Below are 11,251 nucleotides of genomic sequence, written 5' to 3'. Positions count from 1 at the left end.
CCGACAAGGAGATAAAGTTCTTTTTATTTTTTACTCAATTTATACAATTTTTTCGGTTCGCGATGATACACTTTCGATACTTGGATTAGTTAAGAATTTTTTTATTAGACTGACTGGATGATTTTGAAGGGAGCATTTATATTCTTCCATTCGTTGGAGTGGGAGAAGGTTTTGTTTATACTTAGTGTAAAATTCGGAGAACGGCTGGAGTGATCGAATGCCACTCAGGCGGCTGAGAACGGATGCTGACCGGACGGTCACACGCGATAAGGCGTTCGGAATTTCGGTTTGTTATATACAGCTGCTCGAATTTCGTCTGTGACAAGAGCATCGTCCAGAGACGTTTCCATCATACACAAATAACTTTGTTTTTCTTCTTGCAGTCGGAAGCGTGGAGAATTCGATGTTTCTGGCTGATCTGTTGTTTTATCATTTGCGCGGCATTTTTTCGCGGTTAGAAGAAAGATGAGATTAATATCTTTGTGGTATTTTGATACTTATCGATCTGCCGATAATGTCGGTGCTGGTAGCGTGGTTGAGAAGAAGCGCGCTTTTTCGATAAATTATGAATTATGGCTAACGGTAATTCACGCAATTTACATAATCTAGATGGAACAGATGCTTTTCAAGATCGCTTGTCGACTCATTTATGTTTATAATTTTCAGGAGAAGAAAATCTAAACCTTGAATATATTCAATTCGAATATATACTGTAGCTTAAATTCGGATCTTTTTTCGACTTTCAACGATATCGATTTTGTCTCGATTGACTTCCTGCCGGTTTACGTGCTTTTATTCTTCCTCCTCCTTCTTCTTCCGGTGTCCAATGATTCCTTTGAAAATCGACGCGGTTCGTACCGAAGCGTACGCTTCCGATGCGGAGAGTACGCGATCGAAGCGCGTGGCTTCTGACCGGAAGCGTAGCCTTGCAAACGCGATTAGATTGCATTAGCTACGAGACTGAAATTAAATCTCGAGTCGGAATTATATTTAATTTTCTTCGGGAAGTTCAATGCCGGAATCGAAAATTAGACGATTGAATAGGGATTCCTAGTTGATTTTAGACGTCCCTCTTCCTGTAACTCCCACCGAACTTGCATTGGGCGTTGTTCGTAGGCTTGTCGTGCGGCAAACCGTTTCGCAAGAGCTTATTTGCATTTCCTCTAACTGCGGTTCGCATAAGACGCGTCAAAGGAATATTGACTACTATCTATTAGGTCAGATTTTTTCACTATTTTCTGCTTCTCGTAGGATTGTAATGTTACAGTACCGGTAACACGAAGCTTGATCTACGGCAAATAATAAAATATCTTTGAGATTAAAAAATATAAAGATTTGAAAATTAGGACATTTGAAAGTTTGTACTTACTCGACTGAATTGCTATTAAGTGACGTTTAAAAATTTTAATCACAAGGTTGAAAGTAATGTAGTTAGTAATTCTAACGAACACCTATCCTCAGATAGATTGGTATACACATGCGAGTCGACCGTATTCTCCGGAAATGAAAACAACTACATCCCTGGAACCTGGAACACGTGATTTTCCGCATATCCATTAAAGCAACATCGGTCAGTGACTCGTCTACGGTGCAGTCGCTAGACTCAATTAATGACCACGTTCTGGTCGTAAATATAGAAAAGGCAGCGAGATATTTTAGTTTGTTGGCTAACTGGGCTGAGGTTGGGTCAATGTTTCTGTGGATTTCATTTACCTCTTCCGGCCTCCTTATATTTTCTGAATTCTTACAATTTCCGAGATACCAGTTCATAGCAAATTGATTCTTATTATGGCGTAGGATATAGTAAATCTTATTGTCTAAAAATACAGGAAAAGATTTCATTTTAGATGATTATTTCATTAAAAGATTATTATTTTTTTTAACATTTTATTCAAGCGTTTCTTAAGACATTTGTTCAAAGAGATGTCAGGTTATAAAAAATTGAATCAACCTTCCCAAAGCTCCTTAACCTCTTGTTATTTTTGATAAATCAATAGCATTACGCAATATATACCGTGTGATTTCCCTAGACGATCTAGTAGCACTCTTCTTTACAACCTTCTTTCAAAACGAGAAACAAGAAGAGGATTTACCAAATATCATTGTCATCGAAGCGCAGAGACGCTCCGGTGATTCTTATCTCCATTCATCTCTCCGAGTGAAACTATTTGACGTCGCCTTAAATAGACTCAGACAGTTTTGTCGGGGGTCCGTGTCGTCGCCTGTAGCCAGCTCGCACGATCGTGAATGGAAAGACTCGTATAAAATCAAAGGGCCGACAGACTCTTCCTGCTTAGACGAGATCAATGAGATCTCGTCCAATAGAGAAGTTACCTTCTCGACCGCCGGCGCCGTATTACCCTTCAAAGTCACCGGAAAGTCATATAAGCCAACCGATGCAGCCTAACCTTTATCCACAGATAAAATAGGTTTCTCTTATTCCATCTGAATTTCTAAAGAAACCAAGACTTGATTTCAGTCTGGTTAAAAGCTTCGCTCGATTAAAGCTGTTTTTCAAGCAATAACCTACTTTGTGAATTTCATGCACGCGAATCCAAGTATGTATGCGGCAGAAATGAAGCTTTCGTGCATGTCTAATTGTAAGTTGATGCGAAACAATGCGCATGCGCCGAAATCCCACCACTTTGCGGACCTACATTGTGCCTTTTATTAAGACGCCTTGTTTGTTTACTCTTCTCGAGCTAATTCTTCACTATTATTATCTACATTATTTTCACTGGCTAACAACTGGTTGGTCTGCAATTGACTAACCAATACAAGTTTTTCGTTACGTGCATATATTCGAAAGAATTCGAAATTAAATTATCATGTATTACGGGCAGTTACGATAGAGTGACACAAAGCAATCTGTGTTTGAATGCCTCCACTCGTGGACAATATCGATATAACCTAAATGCGATAAATCGCGAACGTTTGATTCGACTCATGGGAAATTTACGCGTTTTTGAATCGTTCCGAGTCGCACGCGAAATGCAGGTCAGAGAACCGTCTAATATTTATTGTTGAGATCGTGGGCTTGATCTTAATGGCGCGGCGGCACGCGATTCTTTACCAACTATGCTCCTTCACTCCAGCTCTCGACCTTCTTCCCTATTCAACTAGCTCGAGCAGTGAAATTGACTCTGCATGCCTGTGATTTTGACAGGGAATGGGAGTCGAGTTCGTAGTGAATGCACATTGTGTATACGTGTTTTAGGTGGTTTGTGTGAGTTTGTTGCGGAGATTCGAGACATTTATTTAACCTCTTTATCATATTCGAGCCTGTGCGATATAACCATATCTTAAATGTAATAAGTTTTATTTTTTATTGCAAAGTTCTTGAAATATATAATGCACACAATAAGTGTATAATATTTTATATATATAAATTATATTTAAGAAGTTTGGGATAGTTTAAAGATGAAATAAATTGCTTTTTAAGTTTAATCTCTTACTTTCGACGAAATCAAGTTTCTCTGGAATTTGGTGGAGTTTAAGATTTGATATCGGTGTCGTAGGAGTTATGTGACACTTTAAGGTGGAATAAATCTAGCGAGGAGTTTAAGGTGCGGCAAAGGAGCGTGAAATGTTGCAATAGAAATTTATTGCAGTGTTAGTGCATTGGTAGATTGATCAAATTTACGTGTAGCGTGGGTAACCAATGGTAAATATTTTACAATGTGTATAATTTCTCAGTAATCTGAGGCTTATAAAATCTATTGACAACTAATGGAAATTGTTGATTTAACAGATCAATTTTAAATTCCTCGTTAATCTAAATTTTTTTAATCCTATTTACAGCTAAACCTTACGACGAAAAATTAACGAAGTGGAATAAAAATGGCATTGTGATTCTTCTCGTCGTGTATCGGTGTCACATCAAATTTAAGAGACAGTTTTACTTGCGGATGCTGCGTGTTACGTTGGTGAAGTCGACGAAAGCGTAAAATAGGAGCTCGTCCGAAATACACTAACGCGGAAGGTTAAATTTAACGCAAAAGGCTGAGAAATTAGTTTAGAACTCGAAGTTTCATTGGTACGACGCTCTTGAAACGCATTCAAAGAGGTCGGCGACCTCGAAAGGGGATGAACGCAACTGTTTCGTGGGAATTTCTTATTGTGGCTTATTTGGATGAAGCTGCTTTAAAATCAGCGCTGGATTCGTCTGTATTTTGCCCGGAAATCATAAAATGTTTAGGCCAGGCGACTCCATGTACAGAAAATGTTATGTCCACTTTTTACGTCCGTAGAATTCAACTCTTTACTACTATGCACTTCTTCTCCAAAAAAATATCGCGTTTCAATATTAAAAAAGTTTCAATAATATACTATCCATTAGAAGAATGATAACATGATAACCTTACAAATTATTAGTATTAACAAATTCTTATTGTCGTATAGAAATGCCAACTATTGCTTCGGTAAAACAAACAAAGGAATTTTACAGGTAAATTTTACAAATTACAAGTCATCTTATAACGCAAAATACGACGTGTAAAATTGTCTCAATTTATTAATAGTATTAATAAATTATTATGATAAAAGATGCAGGAATCTTAGCCTCATGAGAAATTAGACATGAAAATGAGTGGGAAAAGATTAATCACTGGTCCTCCTAAAAAGATGCAGTCCCATGGATGGATGATTGTGCGAGTATTAAAGCAGCGCAAAACCGTTCCCCGAATTCTCATCCCGGACGTCGTACGACCAAAGACAAAAACAACTCACTCGAGGGCATTGCGGAGAGACATTCATCGAGGACACAATAGTATTATTCCAGGAAGTGCTAGTTCTTCCTAGATTCCGGTTACAATGTTCTTAACGCATGGAAATTAATCTTGACCAGGAAACATCTATAACGGCATGTATTTTCTGCCGTGATTGTAAATCTGTTTGGAACATGCGGTTTGTCCGTTAATCTATGCGCTGTTGTTCAATTGAGTCAATATTATTTGTTGGTAGATTAGTGTGTGCAAGAGCGCTCTATCCATTATTGTCCAATTCGAGCACGTATTGGTAAATTTCACACCGGCAATTACGGTGAAATCGTTCGTGGTCGCTGGAAATTAGCAGTATCGTTTGCGGTCGTGAGCTGATCGACACTGCGTGAGCGGGGAATTATGTGAAGCAGCTTTGCTTTGTCGTTTCATGCATTTAATAGGTTTACGGCGGTGGACAGAGTTTGTAAAAAATGAAGACAAGGTAGAAAAAGATTATTTTTCATTTTTTACTATTAGATTATTTTCAAAGTGATCTTTTCAGTGAAATATGATTGACAAAAAATAAGATCTATAATTGAATCATTATAGAAAATAGAATAATATTGATAATAAAGAAATAAAAATCAATTATAGAATAACATATAATAATAATAATAATAATAATAACAATAATGTGGATAGACTTTATGTTTACTTTTATATGTATAATGATACTGTTTGATCCTTGAATTAAAGTTAAGATTAACGTTGCGATTATGATTATCCTTTGTCTGACTAAATATATTTGAAGTATCAATTACAGTAGAATTTTTGAAAGATTCTTGGCTGTTAAACAAAAAACTGGTTCCTTTATATTTCGCTCAATTATCATAGAATCGTGAAACTGACATTCACTTCAAATTTTGTCTGTTTCAGGAGTAACAAGTACCTGCAAAAATCATCCATCAGCCGGATATGTGCTGTCGGAGGGTTTTTCATTAACATTCCCGTCTTTCTAACTGGTAAGAACCAATTCCTTCAATTCTGTCAACTTTAACCTTTTGAAAGATACTAGTAGATAAGTTATACGTTTAATTTTTCTTGAATTCAGGCATGAATCTAAAAGATACTGTGAACTATCTCTGAGTGTATGAAATCAGTTTAGAAATCCAATGGAAATAAAGTTAATTTTAACGCCGAATAGTCATTATTTTTCTTAGAAAAATAAAAAATGATCGTCTTTTAGGGAAGTTTTAACAGATTAATTTATAAAGAGCGGAAACAGAATATTCATGTCATGCATGAATACGGCTGGTGGATGGATCGAGATCTAATCTAAAGTTTACGTTGTGTCATGCTAGTTTACACAGCTATCATTCGCTCGATCGATCGTTAAGCTGTTGAACTCGATTCAAGACGGACATTTTGACTCTGTTCAGAAGAAAACTGCGTTTTAATAAATTTGACGGAATAGAAATTATGATAGACTACAATGTTTTTTTAATTATATCATAAAATTTATTTATTTTTTTTAATGTCATGTTAGAAACTTCAAATACTGTCCAAAACTTCGAACGTAATCGTTTTAGAAATTTGTAAATTACTTAACGACCAAAAATATTGAATTCTCTATTGTCTGAAGATAGATTCTCTATAATTTAAGTAATTTATTCGTCGAGAATTGATATATAAAGACTTAAATAATAAATTAATTGAAAAATAATTTGCGACTAGTATTGAAAATTTCAATGAAAAGCATATGTATATAGTTTACGCTTCGAGAATTATATGTATTGAGAATATGTATTTGCGCTGATTCTTTGTCCCGCTTGTTATGGCATACGTGTTATAATGATCCTCTAACAATGCTTTCAGGTATGATATTGTATACATTCATCCAGTTTCATTCGACGCCGGTGTCACGTAAAATGGATACTTGGGTTGCGAGAGAAAAGAAAGCTGAGTCGTAGCCCAACTATTAATTCTCTTTTATCGAACTTTATTATGACTTTGGCACTTACAGTAGAATAACGTTGAACAGAGAAAGGAGTGTTGTACAAGAACAGCAACTAGAACGAGAACTCCCCGGGCTGGGTGAAGTCTCGGCTTATATACACCCTGGCTTGGGGATGTTGGGGAGTTTGGTGTGGATTCCAAGGAGTCCGAAAGTCGGGGTTGGGGCCTTATCTCTGATGGGGACTAAGATGCGTCGCGGCGTTGGCGTCCGACAGACGGGAGTCGATGTCTTTTCTCTGAGAGGTAATTGGTGTCACACCGGCAATCGTTACGTCGGTTTTCATAGGCCTTGGCATCGTGTTTTGTGGATGCGCAATGGTCCATAACGTCTTCGTGTGGCAGAGGGTAAGAACATATCGCTATTAAAAAAGAAAACGAACACGTTCAAACACGTCTAAATCATCTTTTATGTGTATTTTACCCGGAAATCATTTTATCGTGAAATTTTGTTTTCAGAGTTACCATAATTTATCTGGTAGAGTTCATAAAAATTTTTCTGAAATCAATTGCAAGCTTTTAGGAAACCAGGATTTTTCACATTTTTAAGAAGCGTTATAATTATATTGCTGATCTTTATACGTTCGTGCGAAATTGAAAAGTACGCAAATGGCGCAAAATGCATAAAATGCGCTAAAATATACGTATATAAGAAAACAAATCTCGATTAAAATTTTATTTCTTTGATTATGTTTGTAAAACTACAAACTTGTATAAAAATACGCATTCTAGTTATAAGTGTTAAAACATTCGATCTAGTCCTTATCACATTCATGAAAACCTCCATTTAACCATTCGTTGTATCAACAAACATTCATATGCAAAACTTACCACCTACCACATCCTCCGCGTATTAATATAATCCCCTTTTATAAATTATACACTTTAGAGTGGACTGGTTGGGTCAGAGTGATATAAGCTTACAAGTTCTCGAGGAGTTCTACCGAAGTTACATTTACGTTTGCATAATTTCACCGAAAAAGATACTCTGTAGAATGACAGGTTCGTTTGTTTATGTGATCCGCGATCGCAACTATTTCAAGGGGATTTTATAAATAACCATACACACGATATTCAGTGTATTTTCGTATTCTCGTTTATTTTTGGGAGATTTGTAAAACTGTTGAACAAAATAATTGAGTAACGATTATATTTGCTGAGAAAAAGTCTTTTTCTCTGTACCCCTCCTTCTACTTCAAGCATGTAGTATTGACAATAAGATTGACAATGGCTGAAAGTAATCCAAAAGAGTTTTCACCATGGTTATCGGTAACGAAAAAGATTTGAATCATCTTTAATACTTATTCGTAACTAGAATCATTTCAACTAAAATGTAAATTCTTATATTATAACTTTTTTAATTTGTTATGGCCCCTGACTACAACCTAACCTATCATTCTTATTTCGTAGGAGAAGACGAATGCCGTGAAGGCGTTAGCGCGCGAACAGTGCGAAGCGGCGGTACAGCTGCAGCGTCAGCAGCAGCTGCAACAGCACCAGAACCAGCCCCAGCTACAACAGCAACAACAACTACGTGACCCGTTAACCATCCACCATGCTGGCTGCCCAACGAAAGTCGGGCCCGTGACGAACCAACTAAATACCAGCCACGCAACGCACGGCCGAGCTGCACAGTACCAACACTATCATCACCATCATCATCATCGACACGTGTCAATGTCTCCACCGCCCTTGTTGCTCTCATCGCCAGCTCCGATCGCGGCGACGCACAATCATCTGAACGTGAGCGGACACAGAAACGTGGTTACGCCACCGGATATACCAGCAGATAGATCGCCACCGACTCCTGGAAATAAGCTAAATAGATCGCAGCATTTGCCACGGGAAGCAACCGGCAGCGTCAGTCCTGGTCTTCCGGCTGCCACATTGGATCTAAGTAGCGCAGCAACCACCAATAGTCCGCATGAATTGTCCACGTTAGTTTAGAAATTTGGTCCGAACATTATATCTTCACATAGGATTGGAGATTAATAGTTGATAGTTAATTTACACATCGATCTTTTTATTTGTAAATTGGGTCGTGGTTTAGAGTTGGTTTGTAAAAATTCGGTCCTAATTGTTAAATGATGAATATTGATTAAGAATAATAGGCATTGATGTACCAATCTTTTTTTAACTTATATACTTGAGCACACGCATTGGAGATTTCACTTTTATTCAGTGAAACAGCAACTTCATTACTCGCTTATTCAATACGGCAATTGCATATATTTCATGGACATTTTAAGAATGTTTTGAATAATTTCTAACGGTACAATTGTGATGAAGTGAAAAAAATCGTGATAAGAAACAGAGAGAAAAGTTGCTCGTTAATGAATATTGACCAGAAATAAAGTAATTTCTAAAGAATATCCCGAAGACGTCGTAGATATTACGAAAGGAATGATTAATTTATACCCGCGTATATCTTGCCATTACCATACTATTACTATTATTATTAATATTGTTAGTAGTACTCGATTACATTATTATTAATATTAATATTATTGCCTTATTATTATTAATGTTATGGAACCTCTAGTCCTAGGTTACTTTCGCTGCCACGAAAGGATAAGATTTTCGAATTTTTGACTATTACGTGTAATTCAAGTTTTCCTGTTGCGCATGCGCAGTAGAAAGAAAGTTAGCGGAACTCAAATCTCGAACTATAGAGAGTTGAAAAGTAGTAAAAGTAAAAAAGCACGAATAACATTTGTATTTGTGCTGGATTAAGTTTGATAATTGAAAATTGAGTTTGATGATAACATTTTTTTCGTATTCGCTTTGGTAAATATTAGTTTTATTTAAAATTGAACAAAGCATTTTATGTTTTTCAAATACGGTACATAATCGTAATATCGAATTTTGTAAACTGATAGTAAGAAACTCTATAATTCGAGACTGGAACTTTGATCAAGTTCACATTGAACGTAAACTGACTTAATTTTGTTATTTAAGCGTGTATACTATACGTGTTTGTTCCTTCTTCTCTTGTGCGCAGGCTATAGCTTAATTACTTCCAATAAACGCAGTTATATCGAATCAATGACCGATATAAATTTAGATATTAGGATTATTTAAACAAGAGATTAAAAACTAAAAAGTATTGTTTTTATACTGCATATGTACATATGCAATATGAACGACAGTTTGTGTAATAATATGTACCCCTCTTCTTAGTTTACTTTTGTATATTTTGCGACATTTGATATTAATTTTATGAGGAACGTACTTACACTTTATCTTTGTAATTAAATGTGAAATGAAAGAAAAGAAATGACATGAGAAAAGGAAATTCGATGTATGAGTATATACGAATTGACGGAATTAAAATTTAACGCTATATTTAAATAGAAAACGTGAAATATCTTGTCATCTTAAAATAACTTGATCATTCCTATTCTTTTACATAAAAACACTTTTCGACTGTAACTTAAGAAAAATGTCTGCTAACGTGAAACGTGCCAGAAAAAATTAACAACTTCCATTAAATTGGCAAATTTCTCATTAATATCGTAAAACTCGCGTTTACAAAGATCAGATCAGTGTACATAATATACAAAACAAATGCAGAATATATAAATATAGCACATACGTTCTGAATTATATTCGAATTGGGCAGGGTAACCAAGTGAAAATATGTAAATTTCACGATGTGTAATGTACACTTTATCGAATTTGTAAGTAGTGTAGAAATAGAATATTTTACACGTAACAAAATATACAAACGACAATACACAAGTTAAATTATTTGTTAGATCCATGTATAACAAGCATAGTACAAAAGTGTTTTAGCTTTATGTACTGGTAATTATGAGAAATACCAACTTAATAGATGTATTTGGTATGTACCTAGTTAAGAAAACAATAAATTATTTTGAACAGATAAAGCGTTTAGTAGCTTGTGAAGTATGAATTTTCGAAAACGTAAGTATTTTATATCTAAGTAGTTAAGAAACGCGAGCAAGGGAAATCAAACAAAGGAACAAAGTTTTTTTGTTTAAAAATATTTAATTTGTTGTTCTATTATCCGAGGTTTGAAGCGATAATGTACAAAATCTGAATAAATAAGATTCTTCAATATTATTGAATTTTAATTCTAGGGTAAAGTAATATATCCGCATATTTTATTTATATACAATATGTATAAATAATGATGTGATTTGACTAATTTTGTTGAAAGAATATTTGTACTTTTTACGTAAAACTTCAGTCTTTTACAAACTTTCTTGTAATTAATAAACCAGTAAACACAATATTAATAAAATCTATTAAAATTATAAACAAACTCATAAGTTTTAATTTTAGTCCTTAAAGGTTGAAATATTTTGCTCCAATGTCGAGACATTTGTTTTAATCCAAAACATTACTATACTGAATCGATAATGTTGCATGTGCCACGAAAATGATGATAGTGTCAGATAACTTGTTGTGAAACGAAAAAGCATTGCATGTACATTTCTGTTGTTTTGTTGACCATGAGTTTGATGATCTTTTAAACTTGCCCATAGCTAAGAAATCAAACAGTATATCTAAAC

The 11,251-nt window shown here is 35.2% G+C and overlaps 1 protein-coding gene across 4 annotated transcripts; it reads left to right on the top strand.

Moving 5' to 3' along the window:
• The first annotated feature begins 2,809 nt into the window (after nucleotides 1–2,809).
• LOC143304153 (uncharacterized) lies at nucleotides 2,810–10,071 on the top strand. Of its 4 annotated transcripts, XM_076626523.1 has the most exons (6): nucleotides 3,359–3,664; nucleotides 3,802–4,447; nucleotides 4,546–5,202; nucleotides 5,637–5,722; nucleotides 6,576–7,982; nucleotides 8,124–10,071. In XM_076626523.1, exons 5-6 carry the CDS (start codon nucleotides 7,941–7,943, stop codon nucleotides 8,658–8,660), a joined length of 579 nt encoding a protein of 192 aa, XP_076482638.1. In that variant the 5' UTR covers nucleotides 3,359–3,664; nucleotides 3,802–4,447; nucleotides 4,546–5,202; nucleotides 5,637–5,722; nucleotides 6,576–7,940; the 3' UTR covers nucleotides 8,661–10,071. The 4 variants fall into 4 exon arrangements, 3 of the variants coding, with proteins under 3 accessions (XP_076482638.1, XP_076482637.1, XP_076482639.1); XR_013060849.1 differs by having other exon boundaries at nucleotides 2,810–3,664; nucleotides 3,802–5,202; nucleotides 6,576–8,046; nucleotides 8,124–8,248; XM_076626522.1 differs by having other exon boundaries at nucleotides 3,802–5,202.
• The last annotated feature ends 1,180 nt before the right edge of the window (nucleotides 10,072–11,251 follow it).

This window comes from Bombus vancouverensis, unplaced genomic scaffold, assembly GCF_051014615.1.
Source record: "Bombus vancouverensis nearcticus unplaced genomic scaffold, iyBomVanc1_principal scaffold0024, whole genome shotgun sequence".
Taxonomy (NCBI): domain Eukaryota; kingdom Metazoa; phylum Arthropoda; class Insecta; order Hymenoptera; family Apidae; genus Bombus; species Bombus vancouverensis.
Note: the sequence above shows the minus strand (reverse complement) of the source record. Positions and strands in the feature narration are given on the sequence as shown.

Bases quoted from the DNA above. Each gene is read 5' to 3' on its own strand.
- LOC143304153 (XM_076626523.1), top strand. From the start codon at position 7,941: ATGGCTGAAAGTAATCCAAAAGAGTTTTCACCATGGTTATCG. The intron at 7,983-8,123 runs GTAACGAAAAAG...CTTATTTCGTAG, and splicing joins AGTTTTCACCATGGTTATCG to GAGAAGACGAATGCCGTGAA.